Raw genomic sequence first — 23,134 nt, 5'->3', positions numbered from 1 at the left:
AAGGGCTGGAGAGGTGGAGTGGAGCGTTAAACGCATGACGACAGGCAGGCGCACAAAGGCGCCCGTCGATGACCCCTGCGTGGACACCGCTGCTCGAGAAAGGCGGGAGCCAGCGAGCCCGCTTGTGAAAAGCGCCACACCAAAACGCGGTGACGACTCCACGGTGACTCGCCAGATGACACGAGGAGAGGGAGGAAGTGCGCATGTGTGTTTGTGGGTGGATTGGTGGTGGTGGTGGGGCATCACCATACCCTCTGTGCAATGGCTGTCTTCTCTGCTAAGAGCTTCTCCCACATGGCGACGCATTCGTCCTTTAACCGCTGCAGCTCCACGGGGTCCGCTGTGCGACCCCACGCGCGCCGCGGCTGCTGTTGACACGTGGGCAACTCGGCTGAGAAGTCTGCATTACTGACACCTTGGCGCGATGGACTGTCGAAAGGTTCGGAGGGGACCAGCAATCGAGCGGAAAGCTGCTTCTTGGCAGTCCGCACAGCTGCATCGGCGTCGGCTGCAGCGGCGGTGCCCGCCGACGGCGGATCGGCCTTCGCCGTATAAGCGGGAGTCGCTGGCCTCTTTGATGTCGAGTGGTCAGGAGGCGACAGAAGCTGCAGCTGCGTGGGGTCGAGGACCACCTCTTTCCACACCCACTGCTGCTCTGCTTCGATGTCACCTGCTTTCCCCCCTTTCCACCCTGCGTGGTGTGCCGCGTCGGCCGCAGGCGGTGATGCCGCCGTGGGTACTGCGGGGGCAGGCACCCATCGACCTGTCTCAGCGGCGCTACGCGCCCACGCGGCCACCGTTCTGAAGTTCTGCTCTTGGACGAGTGCAGCGACAGCAGCGGCGTCCAGCTGCTTTGTCCGCTGGAGCTCTTTTTCGTGTAAGCGCATGAGGCCGACGGGGCTGATGAGAAACAGCGCGCTGCAGAGGCTGAAGCCACCGCTCAGCGTGGAAAAGTAGGCGAGCTGCTGTACGCGGCGGGGGTTGCGCAGCCGCCAGACGCGGTAAAGCTGCGCCTGTTGGAAGTACACCGCGAGGCCAGCCGCGCCAGCCGCGACGAGCGAGGCCACGCCCAGCAGCCGACTCCACAAAATAAGCCGTTGCGCGTAGTCGAAGCGCCTTCTCGAAAGCTGTTCGATATCGTTGTAAAGCAGTCGACTGTTAACGCTGTACGACTCGCATGCCTCCACAAGACTGGAGCGGCTGCTGCTATGCGCCGCAGAGCGACTTGCACACGTGCCTTGCACTGCTGTTGGCTGGGCCGAGCGCAAAGGATCCGCAAACAGACTCGCGCACATGGGCCGGCACACACATAAACGCACACACACACATAAACATATATGTGTATATATATATGTATGTATATATATCAGTTCTGAGCGCAAAGATGCCGCGCAGCGTGGGTGGTGAGGGGAGAGGGAGGAGAGGCTGACACCAGAGGAGGGAGAAAGTTTTGTTCGCTCGGGACGGTTATTGACTCACACACACACACAGACACAGACAGACACAGACACAGATACAGATACAAGCATATCTGCGCGCGTGTATGTTTGGCCAGCATACGACTCTTCTGCCGGTCCCGAACGGCAGCCACACAGCGGATTAGGCCGTTTTATGGGGCACGTGCGCCCCTCCCCCGTCCCGATGTGGTGGTGGTGGGGGGTTGGCCCGCAAGAAGAATTATGACCTCTGGCGCTGGGCGCCTGAGGTTGTCAATGCACGCCCCGCGTGTGCTCTGCCTCCTTCGCCCATGCCTCCCGGGCGCGGCACCGATTTCGAACGGATGCGGTTGACGCTCCTCCAGAGGAAGACGGAGACGAACGATACGCTGCACCGATACACACAAACGCCCGCCCGCACATATCCGTATGCAGTGGCCTTCCACCGGCGCACCAGTGTGACTCCAAGACAGCGTCGACGATGAAGGGGAAGGCAAAGGAAGAGAGGGGGGAGGAGGAGAAAGAGAGAGCGTGAGGGAGGACGTATATGAGCGATACCGGCCGTATTAAAGAGAGCGTACCCCGCCTCCCCCCTTTACACACACACATATACACACACACACACCAGCGATCACATGCATAAGCGACGTGCGTGAGAGGGGGAGGGGACGGGGGGGCGGAGGACTCCCTTCTACACCGTCGCCACGCACTGGCTCGACAGCAGTAAAGGACCCCCTCCCCCCTCTCCCCGAAAAGAAAAGAGAACGAATGGGGGACGGAAGGCGATGCGATTGATGGCGAGAGGATGCGCTACTGATCGAAGGGGGTGAGGGCAAAGAAATTTGTGTGTGTGTGTGTGTGAAGGCAGCAGGGCTGCACCCACACCTGCAAGGTATCGCAACGGCGGAACAGGAGGGCGGCCACCCCCCCCCCCCGCTTTCACACACCACGGGGCTTACAGGTTGTCTCTGCTGCGGTGCGCGAGCTGCCGCACGGCTATCCGATTCTTGAGGCTGCCGACGTTTCTGCCGTTCCTTCAGCCTTTTTCCATGGTGACCGCTACGGTTGGATCCGTGACCCCCCCTCCCGCCTTTCCCCCCTTTGCTACGCCTTGATGACGTTCAGGCGGATGGCCTTTGCCACCTCCGCCGCCACCGGCAGCGTCAGCACGTTCTTGTAGTACTTGAACGAGTTCGGGTAGTTGAACGCGATCATCGATTTTAGCTCTTGGCAGCGCAGGGCTCCGTGGAGCGACATCGCCATCACGAGATCTGCCGCCGTCAGCGAGCCTCCGACAAGGAAGAGCAGGTCCTGGCGTTGCACAACGGAAGCATTGCTGCCCATGGTGGAGCCGCGAGCCGACATGAGCGCCGATGAGCGTGGCGTTGCCGAGATCATGATGCTCTCCCGCGAAATGGACGCACGACAGCTTGCGCGGGGAGCGTCATCGGCGCCATTCTCACCCAGCGCCTCGTCGGTGGTCTTCTGGATGAGCTTTAGCTGCTTATCCCGCTCCTGCCGCTCCTTCTCCGTGAGGCGCTGCCGAATCGAGCCGGCCACGTTGTATACGGAGCTGAGGCGCAAATCACGCGTCGCGCGCGAGGCCATGTAGTCCTCCTCGTTCCAGAGCAGCTCCTCCTCCGTCATGACAGAGCGCGTCGTCAGCGGACCGGACGACTGCACCATCGCGCGGCAAGTCTCCTTTATGTAAGTCAACCGCCGCTCGAGTCCGTCGAGGCTCTTGCACAGCAGCTTCCGCACCTCTGCGCCGGGCTTCGGCCCCGTTGCTTGCTCGTACGCGAGGTACTGCCTTGTATAGACGTCAATGTGTGTGATGGCGAAATCTAACCAGCTGTCCACCTGCGTGGACTCCAGCAGCGAGTGACCGTACATCGCGTAGGGGATCGGGTAATGCGGGTGAGGAATTTTTTCGCTGTTCACCCCGGCGTTGACCGAGACGAGCATCACCTCTGTGCGGGCCAAATAACGGATCATCGCATTGGACTCGAAGAGGTATCCCTCGTCTGTCTTCATGACCGGCACGCGCTGCATTGGGTGGCAGTTCAGGCGGTACGCCTCCGTCTCATTCTCCTGTCCAGCCCGTATCGGCACCACTTTCAGCGGAATCCCGGCATACGCGGCGACGAGCAGCGTGCGCTGCACGTACGGTGAATCCAGCGGTCCAATCAGCGAGACGACCATTTCAGTCCGAGTAGAGGTCGGTGACTGAGTGAAGGGGAGGGGGAGGGCTGTGTGTGTGTGTGTGGGTGGGTGGGGAGGAATCGCCGCACATGCAGGCGGGGAAACGAATGCACGTGCGTGTGCACGCCAAAGGATGGAGCGCAAGCCAAACACAAAGGGGGTGCCCGAGGCGATGCCAATGATCGAAAAGCTCGCACGAGGTGAGCAGCGGCGCCAGGAGGAACGCCAGACGAGGGCCAGCGCCTCAACGCTCCGCCGCCTTCTTGTACGGTACGGACTCCCCCCTCTCTCTACTCTCTCTTGAACACAGTTCGGCGCCCTTGCTTGCGAGGGAGCAAAGAGAGGCGATGCAGAGGCATAAAAAACGAGCGCGCGCACACACACACTTACACATACGAGTCCCTCCTTGAAATCGACGAGCGCATATACACGTACGCGTCGCAGATTCAGGCGCATGCGGGTGTGACTGTGTCGATCGTCCCTCCGCGCGCATCTGTGTCTGCGTGCGTGTGAGGCGGTAATCTTTTCCTCTTGGGCAACCCTTTTTTTGTTGATTAATCTTTCCCTTCCATTAGGGTGGGTGGGTGGGTGGGGGGAAGGGGGCCGTTACATGATACCCTCGCAATGCCAAGAACACCAACACCAACAATATATGTATTCAAATAAATGGGTGCATGTGCGCGCACCACATGTGCCTCCCCCCTCTGGAGCACAAATTTGACGTGCGTCGATGCTCTGATGGGAGCCGCACGAACACGCTCGTGGTACACGAGAAGACCCTTACCAGCCACGCACCACCAGACAGAGACAGACAAGAGAGGGGGAGGGAGAGAGGACACACACACACACACACAGACACAGAGACCTGCCGCAGAAGACGCTAAAAAAAGACAAAGAGTGACACACAGCGAGAAAAAACAGGCGCATTCAAAGAAACGACGCACACGCCCACACCCACAGAGGAGGAGGAGAGGGGAGGGGAAGGGGTGTGTGGGCGTGGGATGGGGGCCAACGGGGCACAGCACACAAAAGAGGAGAGGAGAGGGGGGGCGGCTGGCAAAGATGAGAGTCCGGAAATGCAGCCGAGATACGGGCATCGTCGCATGTAATATAATATGTATATGTGTGTCTGTGTGTGTGTGCAGTGCTGTGTGAGAGAGGGGAAGAGTGAAGCGGAGGGGCAATGAAGGACGAGCGGGCGAGCGAGAGAGAGAGAAGGGAGTTGACCGGCACCACCACAGCCACAGCCACACACACACACACACAGACACACATACACACTTTCGCCCATACACGCGCACAGACAACTCCCAAGGTGGAGGACGAACAGACACACACACACACAGACACAAACAGACAGACACACGAGAGGAGACGAGAGGGCTTCTGTGCCTCTGTGTGCGTGCGCGCGGACCTATAGGTATATATATATTCTGAGGCACAGCATTCAACCATCGTACACTGCCCTGACATGTACACATGCAGGAGAAGGGTGGTGGCGAGGGGCGGTGCAGGAAAGAAGCGGAGGTGTGAAAGGGACACCAAAAAGAAACCGCCGCCTCATCTCAGCCCCCACCCCCCTCCACACTGCTTTCTCCCCAGCGCTTTTGGGGGCAGCCACTGGGCGCATGCAGTGCTGTCAAGGAAAAAGAGACGATGACACCGCTGATGGAGCTGCCGTATGCGTGCGAGAGAGGCGCTGCCCCGCACATGTGCAGGCCTTGCCGCTTTCCGCTACCTCTTCTCTTCCGACGCGTGCTCACGCGTTCCCCGGGGGTGCACTGCTGTTTGCCGTGTTGCTATTGCTACCATTCGACCCGGCAGCGGCGCTGCCGCTAGCTCCGTGCGCCGTCTTGCCGCGCGCCCGCTGCGACTGCTGTCGCGCCGCCTCTTCCATTGCCGCCACCAGCGCGCTCTGCTCCTCGATGTCAGCTGCGGCGATGGTGTGGTTCGGCTGCGTGCGTGACTGCTTCCACTCGTTCGGCTGGAAGATGGTGTACGTGCCGGTGAAGATTTTCTGCCCGTCCGGCCCCGTTGTTACCTTCTCCATTAGGGTCCCGTCTTCGGCCTTCACGGGGTGCAGCCAGTGCTGGGCGCGCTTGTTGTACCGCCAGCCACGCTCATAGAGGGCGCGGGCCGCGGCCAGGTGCAGCACGTCACGCGGCATACTGTAGAAGATGTAGAAGAGCGTCTCTTCCTTGAACTGGTGGAACGACTTCATGGAGAGCGACTTGGGCCGTGGCTTCTTGTAGCTTTCCGGGATCTTGAACTCGGGCAGGATGAAGTACTCGTACGAGTCGAGCGGCAGGGTGGCAAGTGTGGTGTGCAGCCACCCCTCCTCCGTGACGGAGAGGCCGATTTGTGTGATATCGACGCCACGGGTGATGAAGGTAAAGTTGAGCTCGTCGGCGTCTTGCTGGCTGACTGGCCGCCCAGACACCGGGTCCGTCGGCTCATCAGCGGACGGCACGTACGGGGTGGTGGACATGGGCAGTGGTGCCTGCACTACCTTTACCAGCTGCTTCAGACCGTACTCGTCGTCCACCTCTATCTTGCCCTTGCCAGTGGCCGCGGCAGCCGGCCCAGTGCCGCCGGCCGCGGGGCCGGTAGCAGGTGGCGCTGCCGCGGCGGCGGCGGCGGCCGCACTGGAGTTGCTGAGGATGGCCGTGGATCCAGGTTGCTGTTGCATCGCTGGGGACGCGGCAGCAATTGCGGGGTCAAGGTGGGGCCCGACAGCGCTGGAGAGCATCATCATTCCACCGGCGCCGCCCATGCCGGCCGTGGATGCAGCGGCGCCTGCGCTGACCTTACCGGCCGCCATCAGCGCCGCCAGCTGCTGCTGTGTGCTCTGCTGCTGCTGCTGTTGTTGTTGTTGCTGTGACTGCAGCTGAGAGAGTTGCTGCTGATACTGCTGCTGCTGTTGTTGCTGGCGCATTTGGGCTAGTGTTATATTGGCGAGGAAGTTATTCGCAGCTGCCGCGTTGGCTGCGTTTCCACCGTAGCTGGCTAGTATCGCACCCTCCGGCAAGCCAAGCCGCTGCCTCAGCTCCCGCTCTTGTTGTTGTTGCTGCTGCTGCTGCTGGAGGAGGAGTAATTCAGCAGCTGACAGGCGAGCAAATCCCGGGTGCTGCGGGTGCTGCTGCTGCTGCTGCGGCGGCGGAAGGCTCGCAGCAGAACGGTTCTTCATCTCCTGTTGCTGCTGTTGTTGTTGCAGTGCCTGGCGACGCTGCGCTTCGTTGAGGGTCTGCAGGAGCTGCATCTGATGCTGCGGCGCCATGAGGTGAAGCGGTGGGAAGCCTTGGGGATAGCCCTGGTAGATCTGCTGCTGCTGTTGCTGCGCGCTTGCTGGATGGTAGAAGAAGGACTGTGCCTGACTTCCATCACCGGGCTGCGGCATCGGGTGCTGATGCGGGTTGAAGCGGTTCGCCATTTTTGCGCGACGGAGGAGGTCAGACTTCTGCACGGAAGGAGTGTGCAGCGGGAGGGGCTGCTGCCGGCGTGTCTCCCACCACGCGCTGCACGCGTGAAACGCTTGCCGCACGTGCTTGAAGCACGTGAAAGAGCAGCCTCGAGGGACGATCTGAGAAAGGCGGAGAGGCGGGGCTGTGACTTATGGACGACGACGCTACTGCTACTGCTACTACTGCTGCTGCTGAGGCCACTCTTTCAACTACTCGGGCACTTGCGTCGATGTCTGCACTTTACTCTGTAGGCGATAGATGTGACTCCTTGTGCAGCGTGGAAAGAGCGGACACGCGAAACAAAAAGTGTATATATATATATATGTATATATATGTGTGTGTGTGCGTGTGTGTGTGCCGCACAAGATACGAAGGGATATACAGGCGAGGGGCGAGAGGGGGATGAAAGGGAGTTGGAGGGAGCCGGGAGGCTCTCTTGGTGAGCAAAACGGGAGAAGAAAGCGTACCGGATGCACGAGAGGAGAACACACAGAGGGGGGCCGCACACACACACACAACAGCGAATATACGCAGAGTGTTCTTCCCTTTTCTGCTGCTGTTGTTGCGGAAGGCTTGCCGGATGGAGGCGGGCATATGTGTGCGTGCATGTCGTCGGGGCGTGAGAGAGGGGGAGGAGGAGGGGCACAACAGAGCTGTAGAGGCGAGCAGGTCACAGGTGGGACAGACGGTTCTGCTGCCAGCGGTGGACAGAAGACAGGGGATAGGCGACGCGCATGTCGGCCCCTTCTCCCGAATTCCCCTTCACCTCCCCCTCTTTTCGCGCCAGTCAGTGCAACGTGAGTGCATCCTTCCATGCACTTGCACATACGCACAGGGAGGCAGAGAGGGAGTGAATGAGTGCGTGAGAGAGGAGGGGGGCAGCGGCTACGCCGCTGCTTTCTGGGCATGAGATGCGTTGAAGCTGCGGTGGGTGGGAAACACGCCGGAAAGGACATCCGACGGTGCGTACAATGCCACTCAAGAGAAGGGAAGGCGCTATTGTGGCGGCGCCGGAGAGGATCCTGACACACTGCTGCCTCTGATGCAGCCCTCTCCCCCTCCCTCCTCTCTCATTCACATCGCTTCCGTGCCTGAGTGCCCGTGCGCGGGTACGCGAACAAGCGAAGGAAATCGATGAAAGCGAACCAACAGCGTCGCCAGCAACGGCAACCAATCCACGTGACGGGCCACCTACTTCTTCCCCCTTCTCTTCCCACCCCCTCGTGCGTAGCCGCCAACAGCCGCTACCTTCTGCGTGTCTGCGTGGGGTCTCTTCTTCACGTCTCTTCTTCGCGCACGACGGTGGGAGGGGAGGGGCGGAGATGGGCGGATCGGCACATGCCGGGCGGCAGCGGCAGAAGCAGACGCAGAGATGGGGGGCCACGCATCGGTGCCACTAGGGCTGCAGACGCACATGCACAGCCACAAGGGCCTGCCAGAGACTGACCTGCTCATCCTCCCTATACATACGCACTCTGCGTCTTGCGGCTCTCGCGCTGCCGGAGGTGCGACTGCCTGTCTTGGAGAGAAGGTCCACCACTCAAGCGAGGCCGAAGAAGAGGAGGGGGATGTTCCCGCCTGCGCCACCACCTTGGTTCTGAAGCGGGGGCACTTGCGAGCTTTCCTGGACCCCGGCACAGCCTTCGCTGCAAGCCGTTCATCGTACACGCCTGTTAGCGCCTACATCACCACGGCGCGCAGAGGACCTTCACTGGAGAGAGTCGGACAGGTCGAGAGATCACGCGGGAGCCTCGAACTGTGTTGCTGCTACCTCCTCGACGCACTGTTGCTTCTTCATCGCCAGGGCGCGCCAGCAGCGCCCATTGTATCCGCGCCGCAACGCAAACTGAGGGAGCGTGCTACTACGGTGGCAGAGAGAGGCCGGTGAGCGTTGCGGCAGCTGCGGCTCTGGCAGGGCTACAGAGGCCCCCAAGGTTGCGCCCTTGGAGGCTATTGCTGCCGCGGTAACTGCCGCCGCCGTCTTCGACTACATCGGTGGACGAGGAAAGGGATGTGTGCGGCATTGAGTTGGCACGCGCGCGCGTCAGCGCAACGTTCGCCCTCACTCACACACACTCCGTCGACTCCGCGGTCCCCCCTTCTCTGTGTGTGTGTGTGTTTGGGGGCGCGTGCCGGCCGGATGGTAGTCCAGAAGCACAGGCACCCCCACCGGAGAGCGGAGTGTGTGCGAATCATGGCCCCAAACACACAGGAGCAGCAGGAGGCAGAGAGCCACGGAAGCGGACGAGGGTCGTCCCGAACGACCGAAGAGAGGGCGAGAAAGGCAGACACAGGAGGAGGGGTGATGGGGATGGGAGGGTGCGATGGGAGGCGTAGTGGGGCTCTGGCTGCTGCTGCTGCGGCGGCGGCGGCCTCGTGAATACGGCGTAGGCCTACTAATGGGAGGCGGCGATGATGTGCATGTGCGAGTAGATGGAGAGGGGAAGCGAGCAGTCGAGATGCTGCGACGAAAGCGAGCGGGAGGATCGAGGGTGCGGAGGAGGGTGCAAGGGGTGCGTGACGACTTGTGAAGGGGGCACTCGCCCATGCACACACGGGAACAGAGGAGTACACATTTTAGCGAGGGGGCGCAAAGTGGTGGGCTCGATGGCGGTGGCAGTCGAAGTCGGCAGGAGGGGCTGTATGTGCTCCTGCGACCACGTAGCCAAAGACCTCCCCCGACTCGACTCGATTGTACCAGTGGGGCGTGCGTGTCTTCACACGACTGCCCGCGCCCGCGTGCATGAGTCAGTGCATTCCTCCTACTGTTACGTAGACTGAGATAAGACGCGTGAGCACAGGTGCCGGAGAGGGAGGGTGAAAGCCCGAGAGTTGACCGCGAGCAGTGCCATGCCGACTCGTTCACACACACACACACACGTACACACACACACATATATATATGTATGTACACACACGGTATCAACCTCGTGAAGGCACGCTGTCCCCCCGCCCCCACCCCCCGCTGTATCGCTGTCGCTACCCTTCTTTCATGCGCTGCATCGATACCGCCTGTCGCCGGATGCCGCTGCTTGACGTGCCGAGGTCGGAACGGCGACCACTATATTCGCCAAGAGCGAGCGAGCCAGCGAGATGAAAGACATCACCAAATACACGAAAGGATATGTATCGAACCTACCCCTTTACACGCACCGCGTTGTTGCCGAGCCTCGGTGCATCTCTACGACACCGTTACTTCCGTTCGCCTCCTTGCGCTGAGGAGATGGAGGGAGGGACACGCCATCGCCACCGCCGAGATGGCCATGCGTCTCCCCCTTAAGGCCCTTTTCTACTCCGCAAGTGAGTGGCACACAGCCGGAAAAAGCAGCTCCGCTTGCAGCCGCCGAAGCAGCACCAGCACAGTCCGGTCACGGTCACCGAGGACGCGCAGACACCTCTCCATCCGCGGCTCCACTACAGAGAGGGCGTGGCGCGCTGCACTGTAACTAACACCGCCTTTGCTTGATGACCACGCTGAGTCCGTTGCAACGCCCGCCTCGAACCACCGCTCCTCTGCTTCAGGGGCCGCTAATGCCGCTTTGGGCGGCGTCAACGTGCACGTTGACGTCGCACGCAGCGGCAGCGTGAGCGCCCCCACCATAACCCACAGCTCTCGCACAACTTGCGCGAGCTCCGCTAAGGCGGCAGACTGCGTGCAGAAGCGGCTGCCCTCTTCTTCCGTGCCCCTTTTACCCTCTTCAGCCTCCGCCTCCGAATGCTCCCCGACAACGCGCGCGGGGTCGCTGTGGACGTCGTGGGTGCTGCGTGCGACGGCCGCGGATGCGTCCCTGCCGGGGTCCGCGGGTGTCGCCGAGCCCTGAGTGCCACCGATCCGAAAGGACGGCCGGGAACGGTACGCCGTCTTCAGTCGCTGATACCGCATCGACGAGGTCAGCGTGCATACAGCGCGCGAACGCCCCTGCTGCGAGGCGCCGGCCTCGGCTGCACAGGAAGGGGGGTATTCCGCCAGTGCCTCCTCACCGAGTGCTGTGGCGGATGCCGTAGTGGCTGGCGCCCCTCGCTCGATGCCATGGGCTGCTGGCGGGGGTGCGTCACTCAGAGCTGAGCCCGCCTTTGCTGCTTTTAGCGCCGTCGCGATAACATGCTCTAATCGATGCGCCGCGCCTGGAAAGGACTGCAGAAGGACGACTGCCTCACTCGCGGGCGAATCGAAACAGTCTTGCTGCTCCGTGTGGGGTGGCCGAGCCAGCGACGCGCACGCTTCGCAGCACGTTACGTTGCTGGCCGTGCAAGAGGCGGCGCGTGACCGCGCCATGGAGCTTTGTGGTACCAAAAGATGACGCTCGAGCAGCTGCAGGTGCGCCGTGAGGGTATCCAACGTGTCCAGAGCATAGGTGAGAGAGACGGCGACGCCGCAGACAACGTCACCGGCGCACTCCAGCAAACTCTCGAGGCGCTCCTGATGGCTCAACGGGCGGAGATCGCGAGAAGCAGAGAGGGCTGTGTGACGCCCCTTCGCCTCCGATTTACACCACACGTCATCTTGGCACTGCCGTTGCTGCAGCCATTCCACCGCCTCGCCAGACGCCATCGGAGACGTGAGAAAGAGCAGCAGCACGCGCTGCATGGTTAGCACCACGCTATCGGAGAGGTACGTGACGGCGGAGGCCACCGTCTCTGTGGTAGGTACGTTTGTCGGACTCAATCGCTGGGCTGGCGTCGCCGTTGCAACTTTGGGCCAGTGCGCGAGCCGCCGGTAGTCGGCAGCGGCCTCGTGCTCATCGCCACGCACGGGGCTCCGCCTCTCCGCCTGCCCCCTCAGTAGGCGCAGGCCCACCTCGACATACTGCAGCGCCTCGGCGTCGTGGCGCGCACGCACAGCGGCCGCGGTGGCACGGCGCAGGGAGAGGAGGCACAGTGGTAGTGTGCCCGGCTGCGGTTGCACCGGCGTTGTCCAGATGCTTGGCGCAGACGGTGCTGCTGCTGCTGCTGTTGCAGGAAATGAGGTGCACGACGACGATGGAGACGTCCGTGTTGCAGAGGAGGGCTGCGATGACGGGTGCGCGCTCTGCGGGGACGTGTGGCTACTGAAGAGATCGCGTAGCGACCGCACCTTTGCCGATGTTATGGTAGACGAAGACGCGTACAGAAGGACCTCCTGCAGAGCCTGGAGTGCATCGAGTGGTCTCTGCAGCAGCACCGCAGCAGAAAGCTCCCAGAGAAGCTGCGGAGTGCTGCGTCTGCCGTTGCGCATGCCGTCTTCTGCCGGCAGGGTCGGGGCAATGTTGTCTGTGACGATGCTCCTCACATCCCAGGGAAGCGGTAACGAGGTGCGCTCCAGGAAGGTTGCCAGCTGCACAAGCAGTATCCATACGCGTGTGGCGTGTGGGCCACCCCGCACAGGTAGCGGTGGTAGAACCACCGGATGCGACGGCGGACAGCAAGCGGCCCCGTCACTCCTGCAGCTGCTTCCAAGTTTGTCAACGGCGATGTCAGGCGTGGCCATCGTTTCCGCAACAGCCGCCGCTGCCATCTCCTTCACCACAATGGATGGGTACGGCACTTCTTTCTCCAGCAGAGTGTCCGAGAGAAGAAGACCACACGCACGCAGCACGTGCGTCACGCCGTGAGTGGCGAGCATCAAAGGCGACTCGCCATATGGCCCATCTTGTGGACACGCCCCAATGCCGCCACCGCCACCGCCGAGCTGCTGCTCCTCTTCAGCTGCTGCGAGAAATAGTTGTGCTGCCGCCACGTAGTCGTGCACTTCTTCCATGCGTAAAGAGCGCTGCTGCGCCACAACAACTTGCCGCCATCGTGCGAGTGCCTCCATGAGCTGTGGTGAGGCCGAGCTGGTTGAAGGCATTGCCTCTGCGACCTCGCGCATGCCGTCGCCACCGGCTCTCTTGTCCTGCGCGAGCGAGCGAGAACGCTCCACGTGCTGGCACGACTGCGTAGCCTGGGCAAGTTCTTTTCGGATGGCACTTGTGAGAGGGTCCCTGGACTCAGCGACGGTTAGTGCTGCCCAGTTCTGCGGCACAGCTTCGAATGACGCGGAGGGGCGATGGCGACGCGGGTGCAGCACGTGGCGCCGTCCCCCCTGCTCCACCTCGTCAGAGCAGAAGCGCTGGCTCACCGCACTCAAAATTTCGTTCGTGTACAGCTGCGCCTCGCGACATACCGTGGCCCGCAGCAGAAGCGTCTGCGCCTCCACCAGTCGCCCGTTCGGCGAAGTGGTGAGACGATACTGGCGGCGCAGCCGCAGGAGCAGTGCATCAGCCGCATTCAGAGCTTCTCGAGCAGCATCAAGACCAGCGTTGACCACGGGAGCAGACGGTGGGGGCTCTGTGGTCGGCGATGGTGCCGAATGTGATAGCGGGCTGACCGCACACTCGCTGCGACCGCGCCCCATCGCCCGGTGCCTGAGCCGCGCGAACAGCAGATCAAAATCGCTCTCGCCGTCTCCGCCGCTGAGAGGACTCTGCCACGCGCCCGGAGAAGGACGGGGGGCTGTGTGAGGCACTGCCGCTGGCCAATGGGGGGCCGCGGCTATCTCGCGCCTCGGCAGTACGGCGTGCGAGTACGATATCAAAGATGGCGACGGTACCGCCACGCTAGCGAGAGGGCCACCCTCAGCGCTTTCGCTCTCGTGGCTGCTGGCGATGCGGAGAGAGGCGGCTGCCAGCGCCTCCGCAAAGAACCGCCGTTTCTCTGCGGAGGAGGACGATGGCCACGCGACGGTGTCGAGAGGAGGGGGCATCTCCGCCAGGGCCAGCAGCTGCAGAAGCGAAGCGACTTCGTCGTCCCTGCTGAGACACGCCCCCTGTATTGCTGGTAAAGACGCCACAGGGGAGAGAGCAGTAGATTCGGTGCTACTCGTGGGGGGGCTGTACAGCATCCGCTGAAGAAAAGACGGTGCAGCCGCGGTGGCCACCGCGGCTGCTGTGGAAAAGAGCTCTGGTGGCCTCGATGGACGACCGTCGACCCCGATGCCACTGGCGATGGGCGACGCGCTCTTCACAGCAGCGACTGCCGCGCTAAGTCGCCTGTCGTGCGCGATGCTGCGAGCAAGTCGGGTGATGCGCTCCGCCTCGGCGCGCCATGCGGCGTAGGTGACGAGCGCCGAAGATGTGGGCGTCGATCCATTATGCATGGCACCTCAGCAAGGAAGCACTCTCCCCTCCCCCTCTGCAGGGAGAGAAGAGAGGAGCCTGCGGAAGCCGTTGAGGGCGCTAGGCTCGCAGCGAAGGATGAGGAGAAGGGAGGAGAGGACGCAGCGGAGTAGAGGGGAGGACAGCAGGACAGTTCGATTTCGAATGGCTTCAACGCGTTCACCCCACCCACCCATCCCGCCTCTGCCGCACAGAGCGCACACGTCAAGGTCAGCCACCACACCACACCCCTACCGGCCCCCCGTCACACACACACACGCACACACACATACAGGGGGCCCCGATCGCACACCTCGTGGGGCGAGGCAGGCGGGTAGGCAGACACGTCACACCAATGCCGCGCACCGAGCCATCTGGGCGAAGCCCATGCGCCGAACCCCAGCCGCAGGCCGCCGCGGTGCCACTCCATGCAGGGCCTGGCTGCCAGCATCGGCAGCGGCATATCGCATTGAGTTCCTCGCGGTACGAGCGCCTATGCCGGCCACCATAAGAAGTGGTTGGATGTAGGCCATAGATGAGGAGGAGCTGCTGAGCTTGTGACAGATGAAGATTGAGGCACTGGACCCTCCGAGATGGCACTTACCGAGGCGTATTGTTCGCCGCCCCCCTTCCCCCTTTCTTTTCCTGCCCACTGCCTCCCATTTCACATCCCCTGCGCACTATTTGATGCGCCGCAGGTACCGGCGCTACTGATTTTTTTTGGTGTGCGAGCCGGTCTCCGCCTGAGATGCCGCAGCGGCGTCCGCGTGCGACCTCCCACGAGTTGTCATGCCCGCGAAGGAGGAAGTGGATGCCGCTGCGGCACCAACCGCTGACAAAGGCGCAGCAGCCTGCATGGCCTGCACGAGCTTCTCGCATCCCTTCGCAACCGTTTCACGCTCCCGGCGAATCCGCTTGCGAGCCCTGCGTACGGCCTCGTCCTGCCGCCCGACCCGAATCATGAGCAGGACGGCGTCCACCAGCATCATCGCCACAAGGCCAACGACGGCGTACAGCGTGCACCACTCCGACGACAGCCCGCGCAGGTAGCCGAGGTAGTAACCGACACCGGCACCGGTGAGGGCCATTACCTGGATGTCGAAGCCGATCGATGCATCGCGCAAAAATAACGCATACGACTTCGAAGCCGCCTCCGAGCTTGCCGATCGCCCCACGCTGACGCCGCCGGAGAGCGACCCGGCCGTGCCGGCCAGGGAGGAGGGCTCGCGCATCCTCGACGGGTCGAGCACGCCGTACTCGCCAATGTCCACCGACGACAAGGAGCTGCGTAGGGCCTCTTGGTGGGCTGCTGCGGCTGCAGCGGAGGCGCCGGACCGTACGCTTCTGTTGCACCCGCTTGCTTGCCCATGCGCACGTGTGGAAAGAAGAGCATAGTAATACTTGCTGGAGGCTTGATCGATGGCGTCTATGCGCGCGTTCTTGCTGAGGCGGTCGGGGTTGTCGTCCATGGCCGTCACGGCAGGGTTGAGGATGAGCATGAAGGTAGGGGCAGTGGTGGCAGCGCTGCACGACAAGGAGGAGGCCGCATCCGCTTTCGCCTCCTCTACGGCTCGACATTGCGCTGCTACGGCTGCCATGGACACCACCGACGGCGACAATATACGCTGAACGAGAGCCCATGGCAGTAGCAGATCGTAATCGTGGAAGCACACCGCGATGGGCTCGGGGTCTGAGTGGTGCTTGTTGGGGCTGCAGCCTACGCCCAGAGTGCCATCTCGTTGCCTCGCGCCTCCGGCGTGACCGCGTTTCAGGTCCACTGGTCCAATAGCGGCGTTCGCTGTGCCCATCAGCAAAGACGCCTTCCGCAGTTGGTGATGCTTGAGACGCTTACACAGATAGACGAGACTCCAGAGGGAGACGAGGTCTCGAACGAGGAGGGCCACGGTGCGAGGCTGACGTAGCGCGGAGGTTCGATTGAGCTGAGCAAATGCACCGAGGGCCAGCCGCACAGTGGCAAGAGGCCCGGCTGCCTGCTTGGGATGCGGAGCTGGCTGTGACGGCGCTGAGGGCGAGGTCAGCTGCTGCAGGTGTCGGACAAGCTCATCGATTCGCGCTCCCGGCTGCTTCGCCACGGCGCTGCAAGGGCCTCGCTCGATATGGAGAATCATTTTTGACTTGGGCTGCTGCTGCTGCTGTTGCTGTTGTCTCTCTTGCGGTGGCGATGGCGGCTGTGACGCTCCTTGGCACTCACCAGCCACCGGACGAGCAGCAGAGGTCAACAGCTCACCACAGTACCAACGCACGGCGTCGCTGATGCATGTGACGAACTCGGGGAGCTGGAGCGGCGGCGGTAGCGGAGAGTCGATGCTGGCGGAGGACGTCGGCGCTTCCGAAGCGTCGCAGTTCGATCCGTGCTGCCCACCAGTGGCGTTGCAATCGTGCGTGGTTCTGGAGAGCAGCTGCTGCTGAGAAACCAAGTAGATCCACAACGCGGCCTCCAGTATTGATGGCGACTGCGTGTGCACAAGAGCGTGCAGACGCTCTTCGATAAAGTCACATCGAAGCCGATCGGCTCCAGGCTCGCTGGCTGCCGCATCGAGCAGCCCAGCCAGCGCCGGGGTGATGAGCCGGACGTACACCATACGTGGCGTAGAGAGGGAGAAGGGGGAGAGAGGGAAAGCCTGTAGGCTGCCGAATGCCTGAGTGTGTGTGTGTTCCGGCAAGGAGAAGCGTCGCAAAGCGTCGTGGGCAGAGAAGAGGAAGGGGGGGCAGCGAAACAGGCCGAGTAGATTGAGAGCACCTGTCGTAGTTCAGCTATGGTGTAGGGGACAGGTGCCACGCAACAACGCTCTTCTCCTTTCTTCCATCACCCCATTTCTCTGGGGGAGGTGGGGGGGGGCTCGACCTCCTCACGCGGGTGAGGCAGAGCAACTGTGGCTTGACTTGTCCGACCTCCTTCTCGGCCACTCTCTCTCTCCCTCCCACCGCCCAGGTGAGAGAGAGTGCCTTCGCAGTTATGTGCCGCATTCCACGTCATCGATGAAACTCCTCCGCCCGAAAAGGGGGAGGGAGGGAGAGAGGAGAGGAGAGGCAAGTGGTGGGGGGCCTTCGGGCTGGGGGGAGCATGCATCAGCTGTCGTCGGCCAACGCGCCCACCGCCTGCTGAGCGTAGGTAGACAGCAGCGCCTGCATCCCTGCCTCCATGGCTGCCCTCGCTCCCTCTGCGTCCCCGTACACGATCTCTACGACCACGACAGACGGCGCGGAAGCTGCGGCGGGGGCGGCACCCTTCCTGCTCTTCTCGCGTGCGCCGTGCTGGTCATTCCAAAGGTCACGGAAACCACTCTCGACCGCTGCAGCGATGGGCGCGGTGTCTGTCTTGTGTGAGGAGGAGCTGAGAAGGCAGACAAGAGCGCCTGCCACGCAGTTCTGCTCTTGCACCTCTTCTCCGTGACCGTTCCGTTGCGTCGCCATTGCCACACCGTGCGTCTGCGCGACCGTGGTGTGCGCAACGTGACTCGCCACGACCGCGGCCAACACACGCCACACTTTCACCATGTACCCAGGCTCTGCGACGTCGACGGCGAGGAGGGCCGTGTAGTGTGCGTGGGACATGGCAAGCGCTCGCGTGGCGTCTGGCGAGGCCGCCACCTGCGCAGCCGTGGCTCTGCCATCGAGAAAAGAGAGGCAGTTACGCTGCTGTGCAAGCCGCACCCCGCCATCGCGCCGCACCCGCAAACGCGGCAGTGCTTGCGCGTCGCAGCCGTAAAGGCTGATGCGTGTCATGAGAGGCAGGGTGGTGGCTCTCTGAAGCGCAGCGCCTACGCCGCGCACGCGCAACGGCGCTGCGGAGCGCACGATCGGCACCTCTGAGAAAAGGTCGCGATGAAACAGTCGCACCACCAGAGGGGCTGGAGAGGGCAAAGATGTGCCGGCTAGGCCCATGCCAGCCTCGCTCAACCACACGACACCGCTCCTGTCGCCGCTGACACTGCTGTGACGCACACGGCCGCGGCTCCGTTTCCCTCCCCGCGGGACTGCGCTCGACCTTCGCCGCGATGCGTGCTCGCCATCGTCACCCTCGTCCGCAAAGGCTGTCGCTGCCGTGTACGAGGTTGCCGGCATCATGACAGAGACGAGCCAGCGCTCCCTTTCGTTCCGAAACAGGCGAGACAACGCTGCCGCGCCCGCCGCGCTGTTGGCGGCGGCGGCTGCATAGGTGGCAGGGGACGCGCCATCCAAGCAGCTCTCAGTGCTCACCCAAAAATAGATGCTGGTGAGCTGCAGTGCTGGTGTGGCACAGGGGGGGTGAGAGCGGCCCCGCGAGTCGGCAGACTCTAGCGAGACGCTGACGGCACTGGAAAGCAAAGAAGCGAGCGAGTCCTCGTCGGGCAGTGTCGCTGCCCCGGCGCCGCAACTGAAGACGATGCTCATGGCTTCATTTAAGGCAGCCTCGCAGGAAGCCTTCGCGTCTCCGAGGCCTACGTTTTCCTCGGTGAAGGGGAAGAGCGCTTCAGAGTCCCTCGAGGCGCTATCAGCGGCCCCAAGCCGCGCGGAGACGGCGCCAGTCGCGCTCCTCGCCCGCGTCCCGGTAGACTGTGTGCGCGCAGCGGCTAAAATCGCATCGACATCGCTGGCCGAGAGCATGGCGGCAGAGCAGCCGCGACATAGGCGGGCGGCTCGCGCGTCGTCGCCGGTCGGGGGGAGACAGACGCTGACAGCTGCGCCGCGGCCTGTCACCCTCGAGGGCAGTGCGCGGGAGAGGTCCCACATCAGTTGCCCGTACGCGCTCATGTTGCCCCGAAGGACCGCTGTGGTGAGTAGCCGGCGGGCCGCAAGCGCCATTGCACGGACTGCACGCTGCAGGCGCCGCTGCTGCCACCACGTGGAGGCAGCTGTTGTCGCTTCCCATTCCGTTCTCAGCGCGCTGCCGCCGCGTCGCTGCAGGAAGGGGCCTCGCTGTGTGTGTACCGCATCTCGAGCTACATCGACGCCCTCGTTGGCGCCGCGCGTAGCCACCGCCGTCGTCGTCGCTGCTGCCTCTGCTTCTCGGACCGCAAGCACAAACTGCGCTGCTGTGCGCAACGTCGTTTCATCTTCATGTGTCAGTCGCATCCACAGGTGCAGGTATTCCTCAATGAGCGGAACACACGCGCGAGCGAAGATATCTGCATAGGAGGCAGGGATAAGCGCGGGCGACGGTTGCTGCAGCACCGCCTCTGTCCTGCGGCGCTTCCGCAGACCCTCGTTGCTGTTGTCTGTCTGCACTTCCACAGCAGCACCATCATCGCCGCTCTCGCTCCCGCTAGCCATTCCCCGCGCCGCCTCTCCACCGGTACTGTGCGACGGTGTGCCAGCTGCGGATGATGCCGGGTCCTTCTCTGGTGAGCGTGGCGTGAAGCTGTCGATCGTCGCTGCCAGTGTTGGCACCGAGAGAGGATGCTGCTCGCCCCACAGAGGCGACCGGGGCGGTGTTGCTGTGCCGCTGTCAGCGCCGCTGCTATCCGATGCCGCCCCAGAGTCCGTGGCCGTGGATGCGGAGGAGGACCCGCCACGGCCACGCAGGAGCTCCGACTCCTCCTCGTCGCCATCACCGCTCTCTTCTTCGTCCTCGCCGTCGTCAAGCTGCAGCTGCTTCAGCGGTTTCAGGTGACTGTAGTCCAGCATGGGCGCGCTGCTTCCGCTGGTGCTGGTGCTGGCGCTGCTGCCCTCGCGCTGCACAGCCATGGGGGCTGGCGTTGTGGTGTCTGCACCGGCAGCAAGAGGCGGCTCGCGCTTGCCGGGTGTGAACATGTTGGCCGTCGTAGAACCTGGAGGCTTAGGCATTTTTATATAAAACTGGGGTGGCGGCATCAACAGCGAAGGCGGCGGGGCCGCCGCCGTCTGCGCCTGAAAATCCCTTTGTGGCTCAACCGTCTCAGCTGAGTCCTCTCGGTCGAAACTCTGCTGCCGCTTCTGCTGCGCCGCGCTCGTGTCTTTGGGAAAGCTCTCACTGCCCCCCGTAACCACTGCCCCAGCGCCGGCTCCCGTCACCCCTGCCACTTGCCGAGTCGGCAGCGTCTTCGGCGACTCCACAACAACGCGCGAGTTCTGCGAGTTGCAGCGCTGGGTAGTGTCGTCGCTGTAGTTGTCTGGTAGAGGGACGACAACGCAGTGACCTGACTCGGTCAATGCCAGAGCCTGTGGGCTTGGCGGTCGGTCGCGTCTACGCTCCTCCTCCTCCTCTGCTGCTGCTGGTGCTGGTGGTGGTGTTGGTGCTGGTGTCCCCCCTTTCTGCGCGCTGGCCTCTGCCTGCCTGGCTCGCCGCGCCCTCTCCTCCGCTTCCGCGCGGTCTGCGGCGACTGCAGCGTAGAGAGGGTTTTCCCGTATAGACGTGAGCAGCTGTCGGGCCTCGATGACGACGGCTGGTGGCACCGCCTCCGCCAGCGGCGACGGCGCAGAGGTGCCCGAGGGGGGCGATGCTGCTGCTGTAGCGAGATCGCTCTCCTCGCCCTCGCCGCCGAACTCGTCCTCATCGCTGCCATCGAAGATGCTGCTTGCCGTGGACACGGATTCGGCTTCCATCTTCTCTGCCCAGCACAGCGCCTCCTCCGACGGCGCCAGAGCCGTGGTGCTGGTGTCAGGCGCCGGCGACCTTTGCCAATGTCGGGCCCGCAGGCGCGCCTGGTGGCACCGAAGCAGCATCTCCGCACGGTGCTGCGGCAGCGAGGAAAACAGCTCCTCGCTGGCGTCCGACAGCCGCATAGCGGCGACTTCGCTGTTGTACGGTGGGCAGTAGGCTTCCAACACCTCCATCAAGTTCACGGGGCATCCGGGCTGGCAGAGAAGGGCCGCTTCCTTGTCGAAGGACGGTGAGCTTGACCAGGGAGGAGACGCTGTCGATCGCCGCTGCGGTGGCGAGTCTCGACCCTCGCCGTCGTTCTCGTTGGCGCGGTTGCCGACGTCGTCGCTGCCGTCATGCTCCTCGACCGCTTCCTCGCTACCGCCATCGTTTCCGTACGCATCCACATGGTGGTCCTCGTCACCGCCGTTCTCGCCGTCGCGAGGCGTTAACGGCGCCGCACTTCTCGACGACGCCCCTGCCTGCGACTGCCGTACGGAGCGGCTCTGATGACCCGACGGAAATCGCACGGCCCCGCGGCCGACGGGCGAGCTGCTTCCGGCGGCCGAAAATGCGTCACCAGTGTTTTCGGTATCGACTGCTGGAAGGCTGCTCGCCTCCGGAAACCGCTCGTACGCCTCACGCGACACACGAAAGCCAAAGAAGGCGGGGTATGTCGGGAAGAAGAGGACGCGCTTGTTAACGCAGCGCCTCTCCAGCTCGTCCGCGGTGACGAGAGGGTCGGAGTTCGGGTGACACAAGTTCAGATACCACCCTGCCTTACCAGCACGCGCTGCTGCTGCTGCTGCAGCGGTGGGGTCGGACGGCGCGGATGGGATGGGGCGAGAAGGGCTCTTCAGGTGCTGCGGCTGATGTCTGCACTCGAGCTGAGCGCTGAGACCCGTGCGCTGGAGGAATTCGAGACAGTGGTCGTGGCTCATCATGAGCTGATCGGCCAACTCGGTAACGGAAATGGCATGCCGCACCCGCAGCTTTGGATAGACGTAGTAGTTGGGTAGCACCAGGTCCAGCACGGCCCGGTAGCGAGCGTAGGTGAAGGACTGGAACACGACGGCACGCTGCAGCGATGTCATACGGGCTGACTTGCAGCATTGAAAGAACTGAAACCACTGCCGCGCCGCCCACAAGTGAATGAGGTGCAGGGCTACCCGCACCGGCTGCGTCTCGAGCATGTACGGCTGTTTCTCCAGCTCGCGGTACACCTGCGCAAGATTGACACTCTCCGACGTGTTCTCGGGACACAGGCGAGGCTCACCGTTCACCACGACGGTGTAGAAGCGGCAAAAGGAGGCGCGGTCCTCGACCTTCATCTCCTGCTGCAGGCCGTACAGCAGCAGGAGCACCGAGAAGAACTCCGCGTTGCGGTGCCGCTGCTCTGCCCGGTAGAAGACGGTGAGATCGGTGAAGCACTGCGACATGGATTCGAGGAATTGCTTCTTGTCCTGCATAAACCGCTGGCAGCCCTCGGGGGAGCAGCAGAGGTACGCCGCTCCCACGGCCAGCGCAGCTACGGTGAACTCGAGCCAGCGCACGCGGCGGTAGCTTTCGCGATGCAGCTCCTCCGCGGCGAGCGCTCGGCCAGTTTCGCTGTCGACATAGCCCTGGAGGCTAACGTTGCTTGGCGGTAGCTGAGGAGCCCATGTCGTGCGGATGCCGCGAAGTCGGTCCCACAGGTAGCCCCAAATGCGGAACGGCTCCGCGTAGACGATGGGCGTGTGTGGCACGCGCAGATAGTGCTCGACCAGGAAGTGCATCGTCTTCTCCAGCGCCAGCGGGGTCCGCTGGTGCGCCGGGTCGATCGTCTTACCTGCTGCGGAGCGGCTGTACGCTTCCACTTGCCCCCACACGGCGTGCTGACGTGCACAAGCGCCAAAGGCGTGGGGGGCTGCTGAGGGTGAGGGGGTCAGCGCGATGTACTCAAAGTCCTCGCGCCGCTCTCGCTGCGCTGGGTCGCCGCCACACATGCCGGTGTAGCGGCCGCGGATCAGCGGCTTGGCGGTCCACGTATGCCGCACTTGGCAGAACTCGGAAAAGGGCGACAGCGACAGCACCGTCGCCACGTTCGCATCGCTGTAGGGGACATCGGCCACCACTGCCGCCGCTACCGACGGATGCTGCTGCTGCTGTGGTGATGGTGGCCGACCGTCTTGAAAGCTCCGCATCTGCAGCGTATGCGCGCAAGAAAGGTGATTCAGAGAAGGCCGTGGTGGTGGTGGTGGAGACTCTGACCTGACACGCCGGGTGTAAGAGAGGAACAACGATGGAGGGAGGAGAAGAGTGGGTCGAGAGCAGCAACAGGAAGGGATGACATACACGGGGAGGCGGGACGCAGCACACAAA

General features: G+C 63.0%; 5 protein-coding genes across 5 annotated transcripts; all 5 read right to left on the bottom strand.

Annotated features, from left to right (window-relative positions):
- Positions 1 to 242: 242 nt before the first annotated feature.
- LSCM1_07844 (uncharacterized protein) lies at positions 243 to 1,295 on the bottom strand (the record flags this gene model as incomplete). The annotated part of the gene is made up of 1 exon (XM_067325199.1): positions 243 to 1,295. One exon carries the CDS (start codon positions 1,293 to 1,295, stop codon positions 243 to 245), a length of 1,053 nt encoding a protein of 350 aa, XP_067180412.1.
- Positions 1,296 to 2,540: 1,245 nt separating this feature from the next.
- On the bottom strand, positions 2,541 to 3,638 carry LSCM1_07843 (uncharacterized protein; the record flags this gene model as incomplete). Its single annotated transcript, XM_067325198.1, has 1 exon — positions 2,541 to 3,638. The coding sequence occupies one exon, from the start codon at positions 3,636 to 3,638 to the stop codon at positions 2,541 to 2,543; it is 1,098 nt and encodes a 365-aa protein (XP_067180411.1).
- Positions 3,639 to 5,397: 1,759 nt separating this feature from the next.
- On the bottom strand, positions 5,398 to 7,068 carry LSCM1_07842 (uncharacterized protein; the record flags this gene model as incomplete). Its single annotated transcript, XM_067325197.1, has 1 exon — positions 5,398 to 7,068. One exon carries the CDS (start codon positions 7,066 to 7,068, stop codon positions 5,398 to 5,400), a length of 1,671 nt encoding a protein of 556 aa, XP_067180410.1.
- A 7,850-nt stretch (positions 7,069 to 14,918) lies between these two features.
- On the bottom strand, positions 14,919 to 16,814 carry LSCM1_07840 (uncharacterized protein; the record flags this gene model as incomplete). Its single annotated transcript, XM_067325196.1, has 1 exon — positions 14,919 to 16,814. The coding sequence occupies one exon, from the start codon at positions 16,812 to 16,814 to the stop codon at positions 14,919 to 14,921; it is 1,896 nt and encodes a 631-aa protein (XP_067180409.1).
- A 487-nt stretch (positions 16,815 to 17,301) lies between these two features.
- Positions 17,302 to 22,956, bottom strand: LSCM1_07839 (uncharacterized protein; the record flags this gene model as incomplete). Its single annotated transcript, XM_067325195.1, has 1 exon — positions 17,302 to 22,956. The coding sequence occupies one exon, from the start codon at positions 22,954 to 22,956 to the stop codon at positions 17,302 to 17,304; it is 5,655 nt and encodes a 1,884-aa protein (XP_067180408.1).
- Between the last annotated feature and the right edge of the window lie 178 nt (positions 22,957 to 23,134).

Source organism: Leishmania martiniquensis, chromosome 12 (genome assembly GCF_017916325.1).
Source record: "Leishmania martiniquensis isolate LSCM1 chromosome 12, whole genome shotgun sequence".
Lineage (NCBI taxonomy): Eukaryota > Euglenozoa > Kinetoplastea > Trypanosomatida > Trypanosomatidae > Leishmania > Leishmania martiniquensis.
The sequence above is the reverse complement of the archived record's forward strand: the minus strand, read 5'-3'. Positions and strand labels throughout refer to the sequence as shown.